Source organism: Saccopteryx leptura, chromosome 3 (genome assembly GCF_036850995.1).
Source record: "Saccopteryx leptura isolate mSacLep1 chromosome 3, mSacLep1_pri_phased_curated, whole genome shotgun sequence".
NCBI lineage: Eukaryota > Metazoa > Chordata > Mammalia > Chiroptera > Emballonuridae > Saccopteryx > Saccopteryx leptura.
Window position 1 is genome coordinate 27,339,012 of NC_089505.1, and position 24,241 is coordinate 27,363,252.

A 24,241-nucleotide genomic window follows, 5' to 3' on the forward strand; every position below is an offset into this window, starting at 1 on the left:
CTCACGGTCTAGTCCCGACGTCCCGCTGGAGCCCTGGTTCCGGCGGCGGAAGTGACGTCAGGCCCAGGCCCAGGCCCAGGGCCGGGCCGGCGGACACCCGCACCCGCTCGGGGCCGCACCCGGAGTCTCTCCGGGGCAGCATGGCTCTCCTCCTTCTCCTCGTCCTCGTCACGCAGGCCGCGAGCAGGGCTGAGCTGAGCGTCGCGGGTCCGGAGCTATCCGCAGGTACTGTCGCTCGCGGCAGGGTCGCGGCCGGGTGGGAACGGGAGGAAAGGGAGCAAGCCGCCCCTGCCAGGAAGCCCCGCCCGGCGGGGCCGCACCCGCATTGCCCGGACGCCCCGGGTCTCGGCCGCCCTGGGGCGTCGGGCTCTGTGGCGGCGGCGGCCTCCGGGGAGGCGACTCCGGGTCTGTGCGGTTCGCACTCTTCAGTTCCCTTTCTCTCGCCTCTTCCGTTGTTGCCAAAACAGCAAAACGCGCCTCTCACTTCTTCAGTCCTTGTAATTCGTTTTGAAATTAGTGAGACTCCCGGCCAGCACTTGTAAGCCGTGGCCACCGGTGATGACTTCCTACTACTCTTAGGGTGGACCCCAGATTCTTAGGATGGGAGCGCAGCTGTGCTTTCGCCCGCTGAGGATGAAGTGGGGGTCACTGGCCATCTAGCGTCCTGGCCTGTGCGGGGCGCAGGGCGGGCTCCAGGGAGCCAGGTGACAGGCGGTGGTCTCTTCACGCAGCTTAGTCCGTGGGAGCATCCTGTTTCCGCCTGCTTAGGGAGGTTTCCCGGGAAACAGATGCCAAGAATACGCTTTTCTAAAGCTCGGTGTGATGGAGATTCGGAGCTCTGATAAAATCAGGAAACTGCTTCTGCCAGAGGGATGAACCCGCATCATCTGAAAGCCCGTTAGTCACGAGTGCCTCCTCTGTGTCCACAGCTAGCACTCGCCTGGAAGGGGTCAGGGAGGCCCAGCCTCCAGCAGCCTTGGCAGACTGTGGGTCCGAAGCTCTGTGCCATGACTCATCCATGAGTTCCTGTTAGGTGTGCTGCATTCATATCCAGCTCTCCCATGGCTTGTTCTTTCAAAGTCAAGAAAACAAATAGGTAGTCGTATTCTTTGGGACAGACTAGATTATACCAGGTGTTGGGAATACAAAAATAGGAGTTACTTAGTTTTTATTTTCAAGGATCAGGGTTATGTAGCTAACAGTTACGAAGTGCTAGGCACCGTTGCTAAGTTCTCATCATGTCTCACTTTCACAGCAACCCTATAAAGTAGGCATTATTGGTATCTGTTCACAGATGAGAAACTGAGGCACAGAGAGGTCTGCCCGACCCGTAGAGACTCCGCTGGTACTCAGTGAGGAGTCTGAGGGGCGTCTGGCAGTGGGCTCTGCAAACTGCCATTACCTAGGGCAAGTTAGTCACCCATAAGGGCAGCTGGAGGACATTGTGTTAAGAGCTTGAACCTCTTGCACAGACTGCTGGAAAGCAATATGTGGGTACCTGGCTCTGACCAGAGGAGTCAGGAAAGATGAGAAGATGACCCCCCAAGTTGGAACTGGAGGTGCAGAGACGTGTGTGTGCAGAAGAAGAGGTGTGGAACAGCTTGTGGAATTAGTGGAATATTAAGCATTTTATTGTAGAATATGTGTGTGAGGCTCCAAGGGGTGACATGATGGGAATGGTAACGACAGAAATACAGGTTTGCCTGACTTAGACTAAAAGAGGAATTGATTGGCTCAGAGAGTCTAAGCAAGAGTTGAACAGAAAGATAGAGATGCCAGCTGGGCCTCTGCAAGCTGAACCAGGAAATCAAACTGCCAAACTCTCCGTTCTTTATTTCTAACTTTTTTAGTGTTAACATCTTTCCCTAGTTGGCAGGAATCGTGGCTGTTGACAGCTTTTGGGTTTTGACATTTGGCGGATTCTTTCATCCTAACAAAATACCAAGGAAAGGCTCTGATTTGTCCAGCTTAGGGCAGGTGCCAGCTCGCATGGGAAGTAAATGTTTCAGGGGATGGCAGTAGGGGGGGTTCCCAGAAGAGAAATAATGTTTCTAGAAGAAGTACAGGTGTTGAACTCACAAAGTGATATGCTTACTATACCTTGCTCAAGTCAGTGGGTAGCCTAGATTAAGAGGAGAAATGATTTTATGCAGATTAGATATGTCACTTAGAAATTCATCTTATAAAATAGTTTGGTAAAGTAGAATCAAAGGAGGAAGGCCAGTTAGGCTGCTGCTTAAGTCTAGGAGGAGTCAATGAGAAGAAGCAGTTGAAATGGAGAAGAGCGGACAGTTGGATGAACATTTAGAAGGCATGTGGAGCTTCCTCTGACTGCACAGTTTGCACATCCTGGAAGCAGGCCCTGGAGTTTGAATTGTCTGCATACCCCCCACAGAAAGATCTGCCGTGGACTTCTGTATACTAGCATTTTTTAAACACAATTGTTGGCAACACCCCCTTTTTTTCAATGCATTTCAAGACAGTTGTCTAGTTTTTTTTACTACATTTCTCTAGATTTTGTTGTTTCCTATGCCTTTTTTTTTTTCTTAGTGAGAAAGAGACATACACACAGATAGGGACAGACAAGCAGGAAAGGAGAGAGATGAGAAGCATTAGTTCTTTGTTGCTGCACCTTAGTTGTTCATTGATTGCTTTTTCATATGTGCCTTGGCCCTGGGGGCTGCAGCCAAGGCAGAGACCTTGGGCTCAAGCCAGCAACCTTGGGCTTTAAGCCAGTGACCTTTGGTCTCAAGCCAGCAACTGTGGGGTCATCTCTGTGATCCCATGCTCAAGCCAGCAACCCCGCACTCAAGCTGGATGAGTCTGTGCTCAAGCCAGTGACCTCAGTGTTTTGAACCTGGGCCCTCTGCATCCCAGGCCGATCCTCTATCCACTGCACCAGCACCTGGTCAGGCCTGTGCTTTTAAAGTTAGTTTAAAATGCAGTATCTGCAGAGTATAGGAGGAAAACCCATAAGGACAATCTGCTTCTGGCTCTTGGTTATCTTCCCTGACTCTCCAGTGCCTGGCACTTGATACACACTCAATGTGATAACCCTTTTTTTTTTTTTTTTTTCATGTTTATTGTATTGGTTTTAGAGAAAGGAAGGGAGGAAGGGGGAGAGAGACAGGAACATCAGTCTGCTCCGGTATGTGCCCTGACTGGGGATTAAACTGGCAATCTCTGTGCTTTGGGATGATGCTCTAACCAACCAAGCTATCCGCCCAGTTCGTGCTAACTCTTACTGATGCGGGTTTGATTGTGTATTTGGAAGTTCATCTTAGATGAGGGGACTTGGTAGGAACAGGAACAGTCAAGAGATTACAGCCAGTCTCTGAAAAATCCAAGCGGTAAGGAATATATTACAGTTACGGGCTTTTGTTGTTATTTCTTAAGTGAATTTATAGGGAAAACAAATTCACGTGTGTCACCTAATAATCAGCAGTGTTTTATTTTTCATTCACTTTTACATATAAAGCAGTGTATGTATTTTAAGTGAGTCAGTGTCTGCTAGCGGCTACCTTCTTCCAGCTTGGTCTCCCACCCTGGGTATTGTCCGAAGTACACGCTGTATTTCAGCACACACATGGGGCTCTTAACTCACCTTCTCCACTTCTTAGCTATGCTTCTGCTCCGTCTCTGGCTTTAGGATAATGCTCTGGGAGTGTTAAATTTCTCATTATCTTCTTTGGATTCTGTTTTATTTCAAAGAATCCAGATATCTAAGATAATACATTTTAATTACACTTAATGAACAGGTGTTTTGTGCTTTTTTAAATTGAGAGGCAGGGAGGCAGAGACAGACTCCTGCATGTGCCCAACTGGGATCCACCCAGCAAGCCCCCTACTAGGCAATGCTCTGCCTGTCTGGGCCACTGCTCTGTTGGTTGGAAACAGAGCTATTTTAGCACCTAAGGCAGGGCTATGGAGCCATGCTCAGCACCCAGGGCCAACTTTGCTTGAACCATTCGAGCCATGGCTGTAGGAGGGGGAAAGAGAGAGAGAGAGAGAGAGAGAGAGAGAGAGAGATATGGGGGGGGGGAGTGGTGGAGAAGCCAATGGTCACTTCTCCTGTGTGCCCTGACTGGGAATTGAATCTGGGACTTCCAAATGCCAGGCTGATGCTCTACTGCTGAGCCAGCTGGCCAGGGCATGGACAGATATTAATAATAATTTTCTTTTTCACTTTACTCTGATTTATGATTCATATGGACTTCACAAGTTACCTATTTCAGTTCTACATAAAAGAATACCTAGAGAATTCAAGAGAAGGATAACCCATTTAAAGAGCTATCTTATAAAATTTGGCAGCACACAGCAATAAATAATGCAGTTTGTTGTATGAACTAGATCAATAATTCATGGTTCCATTTCAGTGAATCAGAATGGTAGTTAAACCAGAATTAAATGAAATTCTGACAGGAAGGAATCAGTTTACTTATAATTTTCTTATTAAGGGACTGCCTTTATTTTAGATTATCCCAATGCATACTAACACAAATATATGGCATCCATTTCAGTCATGTCCATTCTAACGAAATGACTTACTTTAATACGTTGTTCAGATTTAACAGTGGCCATCATTTAATTGTGATAGTATAATAAACTGGCAAAATTACTTGAAGCAGGTGCTTGTAAAATCATCAGAAAACAACCGTCTCCAATTCCTATTTATATGGAGAGGCTATTTTCCTCTTATTTTATTAAACTGTCACAAAAATGACACTTAGGCAGCTTTTCTTAATTAAAAATCAATAAAACTTTACATATTATCTTTAGATAACTACTCTAAGCCTTTGTTTTGTCCTTGGTAAAAATAGGTCTGTCACCTCCCTGGAAGGGTGGTTGAGGTACTTAACTGAAATAAATGCATAAAAAAGTTGAGCACATTCCTTGCCCTGTTGGAAGTGTTTAATATATGCCAGTGATGATCATTCGGTAATGTGCATCATTATTTTAACAAATATATTTTAAAATATGAAATTGTTTAGTTATATATGAAATCGTGTTGGCTTAAAAAAATTCACCCAGATTAATAGGAGAAATTTAGGCTCAGCAGCTAACTCTTTCTTCCTCCCTTTTCCTTCCATAGATTGAAAAGTCCTCTTTTACTTTTTTCAGTTCCTAAATTATTTCTCAACTTAGAATGACTTAATCCAGAAGGGAATTAGTCTTGAGAAATGACTACTGTCAGGGACTAGATGGTTCTATTCCAGTTAGAATTCATTGACATGCCAAGCAAACCCAAGTAGATAAAATTGGATAAAAGGCCAGGGGTAAAATTCTGTGTTTCAGGTCAGAAAAACCTTCACATGTTGTTTTTAGTAAAGATCTGGGGAATTTTAGTTAATTACAAGTTCACTATAAGCCACTATTCCATATGCCCATCTTTTTAAAAAAGAGGAAAGAAAGTATTTTATTTACAGCTATTGCATCATTTCTGGGCTGCATCGTTTAAGAGATAAGAGTAGGTGATAAAAACCAGAATAGTCCCAAAGATAGATAGGCATGAGAAGATCGCAGGATACTGGAGGTCTTGACCCAGCTGAGGAACTAGTACATAGAAGGTAAAGTAGACTTGAAGCATACTGCTCACAAGAATTAGGGGATATTTCAAAATGAATATGAAGCAATAAAATACCCCCTGATTTTTGTGAGCAGTGTATTTTAGGTGTCCTCATTCAAACCTTTCTGAAACTTCTGCAGGTACAAGACAATAATCTGCAGGTACAAGACAATAATGTGGGGATGTAATGTACAAAATGATGACTACAACTAACACTGCTATATGGTATATTCAAAAACTGCTGAGAGTAGATCCCAGAAGTTCTATCACAAGGAAATAGACATTTGTTTTCTCTTTTATTTCTTCATGTCTCTGTATGAGATGATGGATGTTAACTAAACTTTTTGTGGTTATCATTTTGCAGCATATATATAGCATATGTTGTACACCTTACACTTACACAATGCTGTATGTCAATTATAGCCCATTAAAACGGAAAGAAAAATAAAGAAAATACTTTTATTTTCACAAAGTGATAGATATATGATTCATGAAGTTCAAAGCCCCCAAATATTGGAATGTTTCAATGACAAAACCTTTTATGAACACTTCAAACATCGTATGTAAGAACCCTCAAAGTATCTTTCTTTATCTTTAATCTAGGAGATACTGCTACTTGCTAAGAGAAAAAGTTGAGAAGCATTAAGAAAACTAGCCATTTATCAACATCATAAAACCATTCAGGAGGTAGATTGTAAAAATTCTGAAAAAAATGCATAAGTATTAATTTGGTATTTTTCACTGTGGGAGGGTGTGAGATATTTTATCTGAAAGTTACTCATTCAAGAAAGGGTCTGGATGCTTTATTTTTAATTTTATTTTATTATTTATTTTGAGAGAGAGAGATTGAGAAAAGAAGTAGAGAGGGAGAGAGATGAGAAACATCAACTCATAGTGTCACATTAGTTGTTCATTGATTGCTTCTCATACATTCCTTGACCAGGTGGCTTAAGCCAAGCCAGTTACCCCTTGCTCAAGCCAGTGACCTTGGGATCATGTTGATGATTCCCACACCTAAGCTGGCTAGCTCATACTCAAGGTGGCACATTCACGCTCAAGCAGGCAAGCCCGCGCTCCATGAGCTCTGGGTTTCGAACCCGGGATCTCCACATCCCAGGTCGATGCTCTATCCACTGCACTACCACCAGTCAGGTGGGTGGGTTTGGGTGCTTTAACTTGGAGCATTGGTTTTTGAGTTGTGGTATCAGGTGGCTTCAAATTCACAAAAACAATTTACTTAACCAGCCCCTTTATTCTCATTTCTTTTTGCTGTTCAGTTTGTCCTTACCTTAAAGAGGCTGGTAAGCAGATTCTGGTATGGTGTCTACGGAGTATGGAGCTCTGTTCTGCCACAGACGTACACATCTTCTAGAGTCATTGTTTGCTGTGTGTTCAAGTTGGTGAAGAACTCCTCTGGCTGTCAGTCTGAGCAAAGGCAACAGGTGCTTGGGCAGTTATAGGACAGAGCACTGGTAGCAGCTAGCCCTACTTCCGGCCATCAGCATCCTGAAGATGTCTTGTCTGCTTCCCCCTCTACCCTACCTTCTCCAGCAATGGTTACAGAACTGGTTTGGCCTTTGTGACATCCCTGTTGCCCTGTCTAGTGGCCCTGCTTTATTACGTGCTGATCGGATCCTCATCAGTATTTTCTGTCCTCTCCTTTGCTCTTTTTTCATATCCTGTCTCTTCTAATTTATCACGAGGAAACAGTTGCGTGTGGTCATAATTCTTTTTTTTCTTCATTGTAGTTGAGTGTTAATGAAAAATTGATTCTTCTCTCCTGTGTTTGGTTTAGTTAAATCCTCAGCTAGTTTCTAGAAGAGTTCCAGGAAGCATATCTTAAAATAGCTAGTTTACTCTGGATAGTATGAACATATGCATGAAGTAACTCTTAATTCTTATCCGGAAATAACGTGAGTTAAAAAACTTATGGGCATTTTGAAAAGATGGGGAAATCTGTAAGATTATTTTATTTCATGATATCTGGTAGAATCTTAATACATGTATTTTTATTTTCATAAGTTACATTTATTATGAGTAGAAGTTTGTTGTAAGCCTTAATTATTTCAATCAGAATATGTAACAATTTAAATTTTAGCTTACAAAATTCTGTGTTTTAATGAGAAAATTACTTATGTCTATTATGTTATTTTAGCAAAAATGACTAAGGCAGATGTCTAATAACCGCATGGTTTCTCTTCTGGTAGCATTAAAACCACAAGTTACATCCTTTAGTGTAAATATTTAAAAGTTTCTCCTTTAACGTAGTAGTAATTTCTGTCTGCTGTAATCCATCGAAACCTCTTCCTCCTACCACCTGTTTTGATTACTTTGAAAGCTATGATTTAAGTCCTTGTCCTAGTCTAATCATGTCAAACTTTTACTTAAATTATGGGAAACCTAGTTTGATTTGCATTAAAAACTAATCTAACTATACAAATCTACAATTATTTGTGGCTTTATATGAGTCAGTAACCTCTTAAATATAAATGGACTTTATTTGATATTATAGTGTATAGATTGAGTTCTACATGCCCTTTCTTCAAACAGAAATTTCAGATTGAGTCTCTACAGTTAAAAAGTCATTCCATTTGGGAGTAGTTTTTTTTAAAAGGGCTTAAAAGGAAGGGAAGAACTTGTCATTATTGGAAACCAGAGGAAGGCAGATCTCCGTTATGTAGTAGCAGAAAGCTTAGCTGCACTGTGAAATGTGTCTGGTGAGCTGCATGTCCTAACTAAGGAGATTTCCAACCAGTGTTGAAGATGCCATGTAATTTCTTCTTGCTTCTAGTAAATGCAGGACCAGAGAAAGGGAAGGGAAAAAGACTGTTAAGTGAAAAGAAACCAGGACCTGATTGTTTGAAATTTCTCAACCTCTGGAGAGACAAAAGATGCTAAAATTAAGAAATGACTTCTGAAGGAAGTTCAGATTCATTATGAGTATTTTTAGCATCAGGTATCTCTCATTCTTATATGGTTGCAAAATTATGATTATATGTATGATTATTATTTGATAGTAATGTTGAATTGAACCCAGGCTTGTGCCTTTTATTTCCTTCTCAACAACAGATTATAAGCTGTTTGAGACTAGACTGTTTCAGAAAGCTGAGGTACAAACATACCAAATAAAAAGAAACCCTATTAAAGAAGCTTCAGTATAACTTGTCATATGCTGTATTTTAAGTGTTTCTTTCAACAGAAAGCAAGTATCGTGTGTGTGAAATTAACACCTCATTCAATGGATGAGGAAATCTGAAATAACTATTTAGTAATATAGCAGGAAAGAACCCAGATTTCTTAATGTCCAACTCAGGAAATATTTTTCTTTCTTTTTTCCTTAAATTTTTTAAAATTGATTTTTAGAGAGAGAAGAAGGGAAGGAGAAATGTAGAGGGAAACATCGATTTGTTTATTGGTTAATTCTTGTTTGTGCCCTGACCAGGGATTGAACCTGCAACCTTGGCATTTTGGGTTGCAGTTCTAACCAACTGATGTACCCAGCTAGGATGGTTATATTTCTCTTATTAGAGCAGTCTACTCAATATAAACCTGAGTGATTACCATTATCATCATCTGGGTGCTTTAAAAAATATACTTGTAGCTCTTAGAATTTTTGAGGAGGATGTTAAGTTATGTTAGGAAGCCACTGAACTTTGGCCACATTACCATTCGTATAATTATTTTAATTGTATAAGTAAATCAGTTTAAAAATTAAATTTAATGGTGTGACATTGGTTAATAGGATTGTGTGGGTTTCAGGTATATATTTCTACGGTACATGATCACTGTATTGCAATTGTGTGCCCATCACCCAAAGTCGAACTGTCTTCCATCACTGCATGTTCCCACGGCCCTGCCATTTCCCCCCACCCCCTTCCCTCTGGAAACCACCGTACTATTGTCTGTGTCTATGAGTCTCAGTTTTAGAGTTTTCCTTTTGGGCCATATTGCTAACTATATATTATACCTTCATGTTTATTCATAAAGGGAAGGAAGGGAGGGAGGCAGGAGGGAGACAGAGGGGGAAGGGAGTGTGTGTATGTGTGTGTGTGTTATTTTCCAAGGGGTGGTGGATGACAACTTTTTACATGGACCAGGGGGAAAATGCTTACTTTTAATACCTACGTTATAGTTTTGGTAATGTCTGATGAAAGATGTTAAAGTAACGTCTGCCTGTTATCTCAAGTAGCTCACATCTTATCAGCAAAAGTTTTCTGAAACAGTTCAAAAGAGCCAAGGCAATAAGAAATACTGGGTTTGTTTTGTAAAAAGCCTTGCACCACCCCAGAGGGCAAAGTGTTAATGAAATAGGAACAGTTAGTTAGTGGCTCCTTCAGTCGATCATTAGGCATCTCATCTTATGCTATAGAAAGGTACTAACTGTGTAATATTGCTGGGTGTAGGGTTGAGAGCCCGTTTGGTGGAATTTTAGAGTGAAATTAGCCAACGCAGTTTTATAGACATTGAATATAATCTGTAGCATCATTTATAGAAAATTCTAGTGATTAAATGAATTGAGATTATTACAACAAGCAGTGCATTTATTTTAAAAACTCCTAAAACATTATAGGAATTTACTGCCTCATACTTATTTGTGTTTCCCTTATATCACAGTGTTGCTTCAGTAATTAAAAATAAATCAGAACTCATTTTTCAATAAAATTAATTTATAGCCATCTCCTAATTTAAATAATTTTTAAAATTTATTCTGATAAATTCTATTTTTTAAAAAAATACATTTTTTTTTTATATTTGGTTAACATGGCTTCTTACTGTAAGGTTTTTAAATGTTAATATTAATTTCTTACTATTGTCCATTTTACTTTTTGAATCTCTTACAGTGCCTGTGCCAACCAATGTTAAAATTGAGGCCTACAATTTGAATACTGTCGTGTCTTGGAATTACCCAGACACGCCACAGACACCAGTTTTTACTGTGCAGGTGAAGACCTATGAGTGAGTGTTACTCTTTTATCCTTTTTATTTTGCTTTTGCCTTGGTCCTTATGCATTCCAAAACTCTCTGTGTTCCTTTTCATGTGACAAAACTTCCTGAATTGCTTGTAGACTTTCAGAAGTCCTAACTAAGGATGCAAATTAGTTCTCTTCAGAATACTTCCTGCCTCTTTGTTCTTCTTGTCAGAATTAAATTATACAAGTATGACTATTTAACTAGATTTTAAGGCCCAATAAATAAAGTTTACATTTCTGTATTAAAAATGTCATCTTGTCTGACCAGGCATTGGGGCAGTGGATAGAGCATCAACCTGGGATGCTGAGGAACCAGGTTCAAAACCCTGAGGTCACCTGCTTGAGCATGGGCTCATCCGGCTTGAGCTCAGGGTCACCAGTTTGAGTGTGGGATTATAGACATGACCCCTGGTCACTAGCTTGAGCCCAAAGGTTGCTGGTTTGAGCCCAAGGTTGCTGGCTTGAGCAAGGGTCACTGGCTCAGGTGGAGCCCCCCAGTCAAGACACGTATGAGAAAGCAATCAATGAACAACAAAGTGTCACAACAAGTTGATGCTTCTCATCTCTCTCCCTTCCTGTCTATCTGTCCCTGTCTATCCCTGTGTCTCTCTCCTCTCTCTCACTAAAATAAAAAATGTCATCTTGTTTCCTATAGTTTATATGTATTGTTGAGTAAAAGATAAAGATTTCAAAAAAATATTTGACAAGTGCTAGAAGTCTTTATACTGTGTTGGATTCTGTAACTAAGTAATGATTAAGTTAATGAAAACTAGAGTTGTTAAAAGAGTAGATTTTTAAAAACTTACACGTGGAATATGGTTTGTACAGATCTTATAATTTGATTTGAGACTCTTTATTGTAAAGGAATTTGTAGTACTTCTTTTTTTATTTTTTATTTACAGAGACACAGAGAGAGTCAGAGAGAGGGATAGATAGGGACAGACAGTCAGGAACAAAGAGAGATGAAAAGCATCAATCATCAGTTTTTCGTTGCAACACCTTAGTTGTTCATTGATTGCTTTCTCATATGTGCCTTGACCGTGGGCCTTCAGCAGACCGAGTAACCCCTTGCTCGAGCCAGCGACCTTGGGTCCAAGCTGGTGAGCTTTTGCTCAAACCAGATAAGCCCACGCTCAAGCTGGCAACCTCGGGGTCTCGAACCTGGGTCCTCTGCATCCCAGTTTGATGCTCTATCCACTGCACCACCGCCTGGTCAGGCTGTAGTACTTCTAACTAAAGAGTTCAAAAGGGATTTCTACTTTGTCTCGCTTCTCCATCCTATTCTTTAGCTCTTTCTACCATCTTCGTGCTGTGAGTGAAAAGCAAAGCATAGACGGAGATGGTTCAAGTCTATGTATTAATAATAATTACTTTTTTGTTTCTTTATTTGTCTTTATTTTAGAGAAGCAAAATGGATTCATGCCTGCAATACCACTCGTCAGAACTGTAATATCACGTCCATGATTACTGACCCAGCAGATAATCTCTGGGCCCGAGTTAAAGCTAGGCTTGGACAGGAAGAATCAGCCTATGCAGAGTCAAAGGAGTTTATTTTGTGCCAACATGGTGAGTAGAACATGTATACAGCTAAATTTTAACTTTGAGAGCACTTGCACTTGTCTTCTGTATATATTAGCTTTTATTAGGAGTTGCTAAAAATTATTATAATGCCCAAGAACCATTTGGAGCAATTTAGAGAGTTCTTATCTTCCTCTTCTCCCAAACCCCATAAAATAGGGCTAAGAGGTGCCCATCACTTCGCCCCTACTACACTGTTCCATTTCCTGTCCATGTCAACGCGTGCATCGGTGCTGTCCTGCTAGAATCCGCACCGCCCTTCCTCTCCCTGCCCTCTCGGTCATTCACTGAGTTACCTTCACTGAGGACTTTGGCCGCTGCTCTTACCTTTCCTCTCTACCTTAAAGCCTCAAGGCCTGTGGGGATTTTAATACCAACTTCAAACATTACCAAAATTATCAGAGTTCTGTAATCTCTTCAGCCCCAGTGACTTTCAGCTCTCCGTGCTTCCAGCATCCCGTTGCTATAGGATACCTGACCTTTATCATCACTGCAAGCTGCGGAATCTTCAGTGCCTATTGCTCTTTTCTGACTAACGTCCTGTCTTGTAGCTCTCGTCCCTTCACTCCCGGGTAGGAAGCCTTTAGTCACCCGATCCTTCGCAGGCTTCTGGTCCTTCAGGGCCTCCCCTTCGCTTCACTGCCATCCTCCTTCAGCTGCGTGCTTCACTATCCAGCAGTGCCTGCCGGGTCTCTTCCACAGCCCTCTCTCTACTTGCCCTTGAAGTAGTTTCATTCCGCAGAGGTCATCTGGTAACTAGACCCTCTGTGTGTCAGATTGTCCTCACTTAGATTATCAAAGGCACATTGTATGCCAGAAAGCACGCTAGGCCCTGAGGATGCATTAGTGAGTAGAAACAGACGGGCCTGGCACACAGTAGGCAACCAATAAATATGTGAAGAATAAGTAGTTCGCCAACCAAGTCCCAAACATCAGAGACACATAATAAATGTTTGTTGAATGAATGAATACCTACTTCTCATTTTCATAATAAAAATTGATATGTTTAGCAAACTTTTATAGAACAGTGCATTTCAACATTTTTACACCTGGGGACTAGTAAAACTAAAAGAATTATTTCGGGGACCACTAAGGCAGAAATCACTCTGATCATAAGTGAATTGGACTAAGATCATTGTGTCTATAATCTTCATACAACATCAGGGTGGTTAACTCTTTCTGAAGACTGGCAAGAAATTTCTGGCAAACAGGTTCATGGCCCAGTAGTTGGAAATAGTTATAGAGACTTCATACCAGACATCCATAGGTTTTGGAGATTCAAAGAGTTTCTGTAATGGTTTAAAGATCACCAAAATGCCTTTTCTGAAACAGTTTTAGAAAACCATTTTTGTAAATCTACAGAGCCAAAGATAAAGAAAAAATAATTTACCAGAGCTTGCATTATGTCAAGGGTTTTTGTTGTTGTTGTTGTTGTTGTTGTTGTTTTTTTTAATCAAGGGTTTTACCAGGATTCAGGACCAACTATTTTGCTTTAAAACTGGAAATGAATTTAAACTGTTAAAGAGAAGAGGAGTTTAGATTAGATAGGAACACTCCTTGATTGAGAAGATAATATATTAAACATATCTTTATTTAGGACATTTAGTATATCTTCTAGATCTTTTCGGAATGTTTTAAATGTGGTTCTGCTTTAGAACAACAACAAAAGAGTAGGTCGATTAATTTGGTAATTTTATATCAATGTGTTGTATAGTTCCAGGGCTAAGTAATTCTACTTCCTTTTGCTCCCCTCCCCCCAGGGAAAATTGGACCACCTGAAGTAGATATCAGACATAAGGATGACCAAATCATTATTGATATACAGCATCCTTTAGTTACTGAACATGGAGAAGAGCTGGAAGCCGAATGTTATGAAGAAATTAGTTGTTACACATACATATACAATCTGTATGTGAGAATAAATGGAAGTCTGGTAGGTGTTACTATTTCTTTTTCAAAATGGAAATTTCTTTCACCAGCATAAATTGTTTCTGTATGTAGTGTAAGAAAGTAGAATGCTTATGAATATGCATGTAAGACTTATGGATCCTAGGGTTTGATAAGAAATATGAAATATGTATATAAATACAATTGAATGGAGTTGGTGGTATAGTTAATCGTTAACAATGGCCAAGTGAACACATTTAAGTTTTTCATTTGCCTTGTATAACAGCATGTCCCTAGTCTAGGATGTTAACCAGTGTATTTTAATTTCTTCACTGGTAATCTGAGGATAATTTTAATCTTTTCTTCCTTATTGGTTGTGATGTAAAATTACACATAGCTCTAATTGAACTCATTGTTTTTGAGAGAAATCCCTATAAAGAACATTTTGATGGATATACATACAGTATCATACTATATTGAAATAACAAATTGATTTATTTTTTTAATTTTTATTTTTTTACAAAGACAGAGAGTCAGAGAGAGGGATAGATAGGGACAGATAGATAGGAACGGAGAGAGATGAGAAGCATCAATCATCAGTTTTTCATTGTGACACCTTAGTTGTTCATTGATTGCTTTCTCACATGTGCCTTGACCTTGGGCCTTCAGCAGACTGAGTAACCCCTTGCTGAAGCCAGTGACCTTGTATCCAAGCTGGTGAGCTTTTGTTCAAATCAGATGAGCCCACGCTCAAGCTGGCGACCTCGGTGTCTCGAACCTGGGTCCTCCGCATCCCAGTCCAACACTCTATCCACTGTGCCCCTGCCTGGTCAGGCTGATTTATTATTTGATGTCCACTCTATTCTTAGACATGGAAACATTCAACACATACGTGTTTTCTCAAGGTTTTGCATCTCAATATAAGTATGGTGATTTTTTTTTTCAGATTAAAAGGAGCTATGGATTTTCATTGTGTTTTCTCCCTTACAGATCAAAGATAGAACGTGCAAACCGATAAAAGATGGTTGCTATGAGACTCATTGCCAGTCAAGTATTCCAGTGTCCTCCCTGAATTCTGAGTATTGTATTTCAGTAGAAGGAGTTATAGAGAACTGGCTTCCTAGAACTGAAAAGTCCAAAGAACTTTGTCTTACCATTTTTGATCATAAGAGAATAGGAGGTAAGTTCTTGCCATTTTTTTACTAAATATAGGGAGTGGTAGCTAACATAGGATAATGTGAAAAAAGGAAATTTGCAATTTCAGTAATCTCCACTCTATTAAAAATAATTCTATGCCTAAGAGAAGTTCAAAATTATAAATAGGCCACCACACTGGGCTGATTGGCTCAGTGGTAAAGTAAAGCGTTGGCTTGGTATGTGGATGTCCCAGGTTTGGTTCCTGGTCAGGGCACACAGCAGAAGTGCCCATCTGCTTCTCCAACCCTCCCCCTCTCTCTTTGCTCCCTCTTGCCCTTTCCTCCTGCAGCCATGGTTCAATTGAAGCAAGTTGGCTCTGTTGCCTCCACCTTAGGTGCTAAAAAGAGCTCGGTTGCTGAGCAACACCCCAGATGGGCAGAGCATCGTGCCCTAGTGGGCTTGCCGGGTGGGTCTTGGTCAGGGCACATGCAGGAGTCTATCTCTCTGCCTCCCCTCCTCTCACTCAAAAAAAAGGCAAATTAAAAATACAGTCATCCTTCGCCACATCACGGTTCACTTTTTGCAGTCTCACTCTATTGCAGATTTTTAATTTTGTATATATCTAATTTTGTATCATGGATTTTACACTATATTGTGGTATATAGGTATTTTTATATATTTATTTTAATTATTTTTGCAGTAAAATAAACATTTTCTAGCCTAAAAAATTGAAAATAATGTAAAAAATATAAAAAATATTAATTAAAACATTAAAAGAATATTAAATCTAAATAAAGCCTTAAGCCTGACCAGGCGGTGGCGCAGTAGATAGAGCGTCGGACTGGGATGCAGAGGACTCAGGGTCAAGACCCTGAGGTCGCCAGCTTGAGCATGGGTTCATCTGGTTTGAGCGAAAGCTCACCAGCTTGGATCCAAGGTCACTGGCTCGAGCAAGGGGTTACTTGGTCTGCTGAAGGTCCACGGTCAAGGCACAAATGAGAAAGCAATCAATGAACAACTAAGGTGTCTCAATGAAAAACTGATGATTGATGCTTCTCATCTCTCTCCGTTCCTGTTTGTCTGTCCCTGTCTATCCCTCTCTCTGACTCACTCTCTGTCCCTTTAAAAAAAAAATAATAAAGCTTTAAAATACATATAAATAATAAAATAAATATAAAGTTACTACTTCGCAGATTTTTGCCTGTCGCCGGGGTTTCTGGAACCTAACCTCTGCAGTAGGTGAGGGACCACTGTAGACCATTTCTCAGGCATTAAAAGATATAAAATAACCAATTTCAAAAGCATGTGATATCCATTTTATGCAGGAGAGAAAAAATATAAACACATAAAGCTGTGTGCATAAGTGTCTGCATTTCAGGATTATGCATAATAATATAAGTCTAATTTATTCCTTCAATATAGCAAGATAATATATAAATATTTATGTATGTTCTTTATGGGACAGAAGTTTAAAGACTGAATAGCAAGAATGGTAATTGACTAAAATTTTGTGATGTGAACTATACAAGCGCTGACAATTAATATTAAAAAAAAATTATAGAGCCTAGCCAGGTGGCGGTGCAGTGGATAGAGCGTCAGACTGGGATGCGGAGGACCCAGGTTCGAGACCCCGAGGTCGCCAGCTTGAGTGTGGGCTCATCTGGTTTGAGCAAGGCTCACCAGCTTGGACCCAAGGTTGCTGGTTACTTGGTCTGCTGTAGCCCCACAGTCAAGGCACATATGAGAAAGCAATCAATGAACAACTAAGATGTCACAATGAAAAACTGATGATTGATGCTTCTCATCTCTCTCCATTCCTGTCTGTCTGTCCCTATCTGTCCCTCTCTCTGACTCTCTCTCTGTCCCTGTAAAAAAAAATAATAATAATAATAATTATAAGTTGGTTTAAATAATGGTAATAGGTCATTTTTATAGCATTTAAAAATTTTTATCATCCTTTGCTTTTATGGGGGGAATATTTATATAATAGAACTTTGGAACTGGCATTCTCAAGTGGCAGATACCATAACACAAATTTGGGTGTTTCTTTCAAATTTAAATATTCATTGTAAGTAATTTGTAAAATATAGAAATCCAGAAGAAAATAAAATTATCTATAGTTCTGCCATCCAAACAAATACTTAATTTGGTTGTTCTTTTTCATCCTATTTTTCTCTTTCTACATAACCATGATAATATTGTATAGTATACAGCTAGTGCTTGACTTACGACCACGATTGGTTCCGACAGACCAGTCGTAACATGATTTGGTCATAAGTTGAGTAGGCTATATGTACAGTACTGTGAAATGATGTTATGAAAATTTTTAAGTCAAAGACAAAGACAATTTCCTCTTGGTAGACATCTTGGGAGGGGTTTGATGAAAAATACCCAAGACACAAAACACAAATTGCTGTACCAAGTCTGGGATAACAGCTGAAATGGTGCACGCGGAGATGGTAGTGCTGCCGGAAGCTGGTCTGTACTGTCGTACGCCCAGCTGGGCAACGCTTGCGCTGCCAGACGCGGAGCAATCGTGGCTAGCGATTGTGGTCGTAAAGTCGAATGGTCGTAAGTTGCATAGGTCATAAGTCGATCAATACCTGTATATAATTTGGTATACTAATTTTAAACATATAACTATTTTCCCATATTATTTCACATATTTTATTAATATTTTTAAATATTATTTTTAATGTAGAATATTTCATTATTTGATTGTATTCCATTTAATGTTCCCCAACTTTTGGATGTTTAGATTATTTACAGATTTTAAAATAACCATGTTTTAATGACTGTCTTTGTGTGTACAGTATATTTTTTTCAAGTGTTAAGATGTTTTTAGAATTATTTTCTAGGTTTTAAATGTGCAAAAATCTTATGATACAAATATCTTCATAAGAATGGAAATCTAGGCGGAAGAATCAGTCCAAACATCTGAAATGTAATACAACTTTTAAGCCATTATATGAGGGTTTCAAATAGGTAACTTAAGATAGTGAGGTACATTTTATGCTACATAGTTTGCCTGATGCTCTTTTGAATAATTAAACCTTAATACACAAAATTTGAAAATAATGCAAATGACCCAGATATACTTAAAAAAAGAAAAGTGTAAACTGGGCTGCTGATTCACCACATGGTGGCGCCACTGTGGCTCATAGCCGATTCCCGGCCTGCCCAGTGCTTCTAAGCCCAGTGCTAGTTTAGTTATGTAGGGTTTTTTTTACTTTCTATTATTGTAATAATTGTTTTCTCATTCTGTAACAGGTGTGATACAAGCATTCATTTAGTAGTAATTTCCAGAATTGCTGTTCCAAAGAGGTAACTTTGGAATAGAAATTAAAAGTAATGAAATGCCATTAAAAAGGCCAAACATCACCACAATATGTAGAGTACTGTTAATTTGGGACAGAGGACTGATAATAAAAGTACTGAAGATTGTGCTGTGAAAATAAAAAGCAGCATAAGAGAAAAATACATAACGGTGATTATAGATGCATGTGCTCTGAAACAAATCTTCTGAAAGAAAAATAAAGGGGACTTTATTCCTGTGCACCTTTTCTGTCCGTGTGTGTGTGTGTGTGTGTGTACATCTGTAAATCTTTTTAAGTATTTGCAATCTTGAATAAATATAGGCCCCAGCCAGTTTGCTCAGTGGTAGAGTGTCAGCCCAGCATGTGGAAATCCTGGGTTCAACTCTGGGTCAGGGCACACAGGAGAAAGTGATCATGTGCTTCTCCACCCTCCTCCTCCCCTTCTCTCTCTCTCTCTCACTCTCTCTTTTTCCCTTCTTTTCTTCTCCTGCAGCTATGGCTCAACTAGTTCAAGCAAGTTGGCCCTGGGAGCTGAGGATGGCTCCAGTGCCTCCTCTCAGGTGCTAAATTAGCTCAGTTGCCGAGCAGTGGCCCCAGATGGGCAAGGGGCTTGTCAGATGGAGCCTGGTCAGGGTGCATGCAGGAGTCTCTCTCTCTCTGCCTTCCTGCCTTTCACTTAAAAAAAAAAAAAGCAAATAAATAAATATAAAATATAACAAAATTCTTTGGTGTGGGACTGGATTATTTTATACGTTATAGACATTAAAATATAGTGTAGGGCAAAAGTGGATTTATAGTTGTGAGTATGCAAAACAGTTTACTTTTATTATTTATTAATTGTATTATTTTCCATACAAAGAGCTATAAATTTGCTCTTGCCCACCCTGTATATTTTTAAAGTTCTTTTGCCTCTTTAACTGAAAAAGCTTAACTCTGAAAACCTATATTTGGGTCTGTAAGTAAATTGTGAGGAAGAAGCTGTGTTAGCTGTGTCATGTTGTGTCGTGACAGTGTAGTTGCAGGAAGCATAGAATTTTGGAGCTGGGGAGAGTCGTGTTGCTATCTAGGACAGGGACGCAATTTTTACTCATCTTGCCTGACTTTGGTGTCAGTGTCCCTTAGCACTGTGGCCATATTACCTGACGGAATCTGTGTAAGAATAGATCAAAGGCTTTATAACTATTTGAATATAGCAGTGTTCCATCTTAATTCGAATATTTGATTTTTCTGTTTTTTCAGATTCTGTTTGGATTCCAATTGTTGCGGGTTCCCTCCTCTTTCTAGTACTCACCCTGGTAGTTGTGTGTTGTAACATCAAGAAGATAAATCCGTTTAAGAGAAGAACTATCATGTTACCAAAGTCCTTGGTAATGTATTTTTTTTTTTTTTTTAGGGCAAAGGGGCTTGGTAATGTATTTAATATTTTTCTTTAATTATATACACTAAAAGGTTGATTTGAACCTTTTTTGATAGTTTCTTAAAATTTTTTAAAGTAGAATGATGGTCAGCAGCTTGTCACCTACCATAAATCACTAAATCTTAATACATCCAAAACCACATATTTTTCACTACACGCCAGGACTTTCTTATACATATGGCAAAGGTACAGTTAAACAAGTCTGTTAAGGAGCTTAGAGGCTAGTGGGAGAAAAAGGTAAGTATTCAGTGGGTATACAAGGTGATAGGTTCAAATACAGAGGTTTATATACATGCCAGTGAGTGCCTGAGCAGTCTTGAAGGACAGATAGGGAGTTAGTCCAAGTACTAAGGGACAGTCTGGCTAAGAACCAGCATCAAGAATGGAAGGCTTTTGAAAATTTGCAAATGCAGAAACACTTGACTGTGGTTGGAGTGTAGAAGAAAAGACGGCCAAAAGCAACATTCAACTAGAAGTTTGGCATTTTCCTCTAACATTCCAAATCCTTTGTATGATGAAAAGAACATTTAAAGGATTAACAATTACAGCTTTTCGAATCAAATATGACAGGAATAATATCTGTGATATGCAAAGGGCTCATTTAAATTTGTTATGAATACATTACATTTAAGTAAAGTGGATAAGAACTACCAACAAGTAGTGGACAGTTCACATACTACAATACTCATCCTTACCAGTAAGAGAAAGAAAAATAAGCCTGAAGATCCAGAAGTAGCTGTAGTATTAAAACTGGAAACGCTGTTAAAAAGTCATACATTGGCCTGACCTGTGGTGGCACAGTGACAGAGACTTGACCTGGAACGCTGAGGTTGCCAGTTCAAAACCCCAGGCTTGCTGGGGTCAAGGCACACACAAGAACGAGTTGATGCTTCCCATCCCTCCCCCCTTCTCTTTCTCTACTCTCTCTCTAAAATCAATAAATAAAATCTTCATTGTTTTTTTTATATAGAAAAGAGTCCCACAGCCATGGTGGGAAGATAAGCGTGCAGTGAGCATACAGTGTCGCAGTCCTAGTGCCATAAACCTGCCACACCCTCAAACTGAGTGATTCCACTGTTAAGAATTCATTCTAAAAGATAATTTTACAAATAAAAGGACATATAAGAGTATTTATTTCAACATGTTCTGTAAATAGTAAAAATTCTTAACACTTGAACATCTGTTAGAGAAATTATTTAATCATTAGTGTAAAGAAATTGTATGAGCCAATAGAAATTATAATTATGAAGGCAAATGGTAAAATATTATATAAAGTAGCTGGAGTCCCATTACAAATGTAACGTGTATCCATGTGAAAAGTAATGCACAAAACAACATGTATTGTTGTTTTATATTTATGTCAACATGTATTTATGTCAACTACCTGTGAATGAGATAGTAACTTTTAAAAAATCATTTCTTATCTTAATAGAGTATATTTTCATTAAATAGAAAAGGCAACCGCCAGATTTTATTATACTGTTATTCTGTATATACCATTTAGTGGTATATTTAATTGTCCATTATCCTTAGACCATTTTTTTGTCGATAGGTACTTAAGTTTAATAATTCATTATTTTTAATCATTGAATTCTCTTCCCTTAGATGTCTGTGGTAAAAAATGCCTCATCAGAGGTAAAATCGGAATCAAAAGATGTATCACCTATCATCTATCAGCCGATTGTCCCTGAACACGAGCAGGTTGTCTGGGAAGAGCAGTTGTCTTCGGCAACAATTTCGAGCGCACAGACTGAAATTGCAGGGAAAGTAGAACACAGAGACGACTTTTCCAGGGAAACAGAAGTGGGGACCACTGAAGAAAAGACTTCTGACGTGACCCCTGGCAGCCCTGTCACCTCTGTGCGGAGGGGGGATTCTGTCCTTTCCAGTAGTAACCAGTCTGAACCCAGCAGCGTCACTTTGAACTCCTATCACTCCAGAAATGGTTCTGATAGTGGCCTTATGGAATCAGAGGGCTTCTTATCGGACTCAGAATTTCCTCCAAATAATGAAACCAAAATAAAGGCAGGAGAACCAGAGCCCATAATGCTGAGAAACACCACCACCTCCTTTGGTTACGATAAACCCCACGTGTTTGTAGAACTGCCTGTGAATGAAGGAAAAGAGTCCTTGATCGGTTACAGGGTCACAGAAGGTTCCAAAGGGTTTTCATGAGGTCAACCAAGATGCACCGACTTGTCAGGAACTGCTTGTCCTGAACAGTTTTTCTGCTTTGATTTCATGAAAAGATCATGATTTCAGAAATTGTCTTTGTTGCCGTTAATCACATGGAGTTCCTTGGCATAGAGAAAAGTCTAAAGAGCTTGTCTGGCACGGTCACATTTGATCTGAAAGCTGCGAATACTCTTTAAAAAACAAAGCATTGTTGCATATCAACGGTATAAATAGGTTAGCAGTAACTGACTTCTCTAACAACCCTGCTTCCTATGACTGATTCCTCAGGGCCCTTTCTATCCGCTTCAAAGGACATAATGGATTTTTTTCTTTTCTGTGCATCTGTGGGTTCTTTTTTTTTTTTTTTTTTTTGTAAGTTTATATATATAGTATTTTAACTGCTTTCAGAAGAAATTCTGAAAGCTTTTCAAAATTGCATTTAAAATTGAATTCAACAGAATTTATAGAGTCTAGATAAAAACATGTATATAACTTTTATGGAACACTGCATTTAACGATTTTTAAATAAAAAAATTTTAAAATTTGCTTTTTGTATTCATTTATTTAAGCATTTAGGCCATTAACGAGAATATTTTTTATCCATTTGCTTGTTTCCATGCATTAATGCTACAGAATCACTTTCTAATTATTCATATCCAATCTTTAAAATAGTTCTAAAAATAATCTGATCCTTCTGTCTATATTTCAGTATTTATCACCCCAGGACTGGGGCTCAGGGCCACCTCTGGAGGAAGTAGCATTTAGCAAAAGTTAAATGTTGGTCAGAGAGCAAGCGAGCTGGGAAGGAGCTTCCAGACGTAAGGAACAATGATGTAGGATCCTGAGCTGCAAAATGTGTTCTTTATGTTTTAATGTACATACGGATATTATTTTAATTCCATTTCTTTCTCTCCCCTTTCACACTTTCCTTTCATCCTCACAGTTCAGCAGTGCCCTCAGGCAGAATCAGAACTCACCCCAGGAAGTTTTGCCACTTACGGGCAAAAGAAATGGCTTGGTTTTTTGCACTGACCCAAATAAGGAACAACCTAAACAATGGTGTAGCTTCCAGTTTATAGTCTCAACCCAACTACCTCAATACGGAAATTTTATTATCACCCCTTTTTTTTTTCAAGTGAGAGGAAGAGAGAGACTCTCGCATGACCAAGATCCACCCGGCAACCTTGATCTGGGGCTGATGCTCGAATCAATGGAGCTATCCTCAGCGCCCAGGCAAAGCTCAAACCAATCGAGCCACTCGCTGGGAGAGAGAAGGAGAAAGGGAGGGGAAGAGAAGCAGTTGGTCATTTTTCATGTATGCCCTGACCCAGGATCAAATCCACGAGTTCTGCACGCTGAGCCGATGCTCTATCTCCTGAACCACTGGCCAGGGCCTATTATCACTTATTTCAGATTTTCTCTCATTAAAACTTTAGAGGCGCCTGACCAGGCAGTGGCACAGTGGATAGAGCATTGGACTGGGACACTGGGACATGGAAGACCAAGGTTCAAAACACCGAGGTTGCCGGCTTGAGCACAGACTCATCAGCCTGAGTGTTGGGTTGCTGGTTTGAGTGTAGGATCATAGACATGACCTCATAGTGGCTGGCTTGAGCCCAAGGTCGCTGGCCTGAGCAAGGGGTCACTGGCTCTGCTGTAGCCCCCCAGTCAAGGCACGTATAAGAAAGCAATAATGAACAATTAAGATGCTGCAACAAAGAACTGATGCTTCTCATCTCCCTTCCTGTCTGTCCATCTGTGCCTCTCTCTGACTCTATCTCTGTAAAAAAACAAACAAACAAACAAAAAAACCCAGAAAACTTTCCAGAGGCTCCTCCTTCCCTCACAATGCGCCTGAAGTGCTTGCCATGGAGTCCAGAGCTCAGCTCTGACCCCTGGGTGCTCCTGACCTCATCACAATACTCTGCCCCTCTCCTCCAGCCACGTGGCCTCTGGCTCTTTCACGAGGCTTGTTTGTTCCCTGTGTTTAGACAGTGTTCCCCTCATGTCTGCATGGCTCCCTGCCTCCCCTAACGCAGGCCATCCTCTCTCCCCTGTCATTTCACCTGGCCAGTGTGGCCTTCCCTTACCCCTTTCACGGAGAGCGCGGTCCTAGCATTCTCTCCCCCACACCCTGCTTTGTCTCCATAGCACTGATGGTCATGTGATGTAATAGTCACGTGTCTGTTCGGGG

At 39.9% G+C, this 24,241-nt stretch overlaps 1 protein-coding gene across 1 annotated transcript; it reads left to right on the plus strand.

Annotated features, from left to right (window-relative positions):
- On the plus strand, window positions 1-22,587 carry IFNGR1 (interferon gamma receptor 1). Its single transcript, XM_066373145.1, has 7 exons — window positions 1-225; window positions 10,408-10,522; window positions 11,939-12,102; window positions 13,875-14,047; window positions 14,992-15,181; window positions 19,695-19,822; window positions 21,478-22,587. The coding sequence occupies exons 1-7, from the start codon at window positions 141-143 to the stop codon at window positions 22,045-22,047; spliced, it is 1,425 nt and encodes a 474-aa protein (XP_066229242.1). The 5' UTR covers window positions 1-140; the 3' UTR covers window positions 22,048-22,587.
- Window positions 22,588-24,241: the final 1,654 nt, after the last annotated feature.

What these genes read in the sequence shown, in the direction of transcription:
- IFNGR1 (XM_066373145.1), top strand. Translation starts at nt 141, where the DNA reads ATGGCTCTCCTCCTTCTCCTCGTCCTCGTCACGCAGGCCGCGAGCAGG. An exon ending in GTTTATTTTGTGCCAACATG is followed by an intron (nt 12,103 to 13,874) that starts GTGAGTAGAACA and finishes CCCTCCCCCCAG; the next exon opens with GGAAAATTGGACCACCTGAA. An exon ending in TGAGAATAAATGGAAGTCTG is followed by an intron (nt 14,048 to 14,991) that starts GTAGGTGTTACT and finishes TCTCCCTTACAG; the next exon opens with ATCAAAGATAGAACGTGCAA.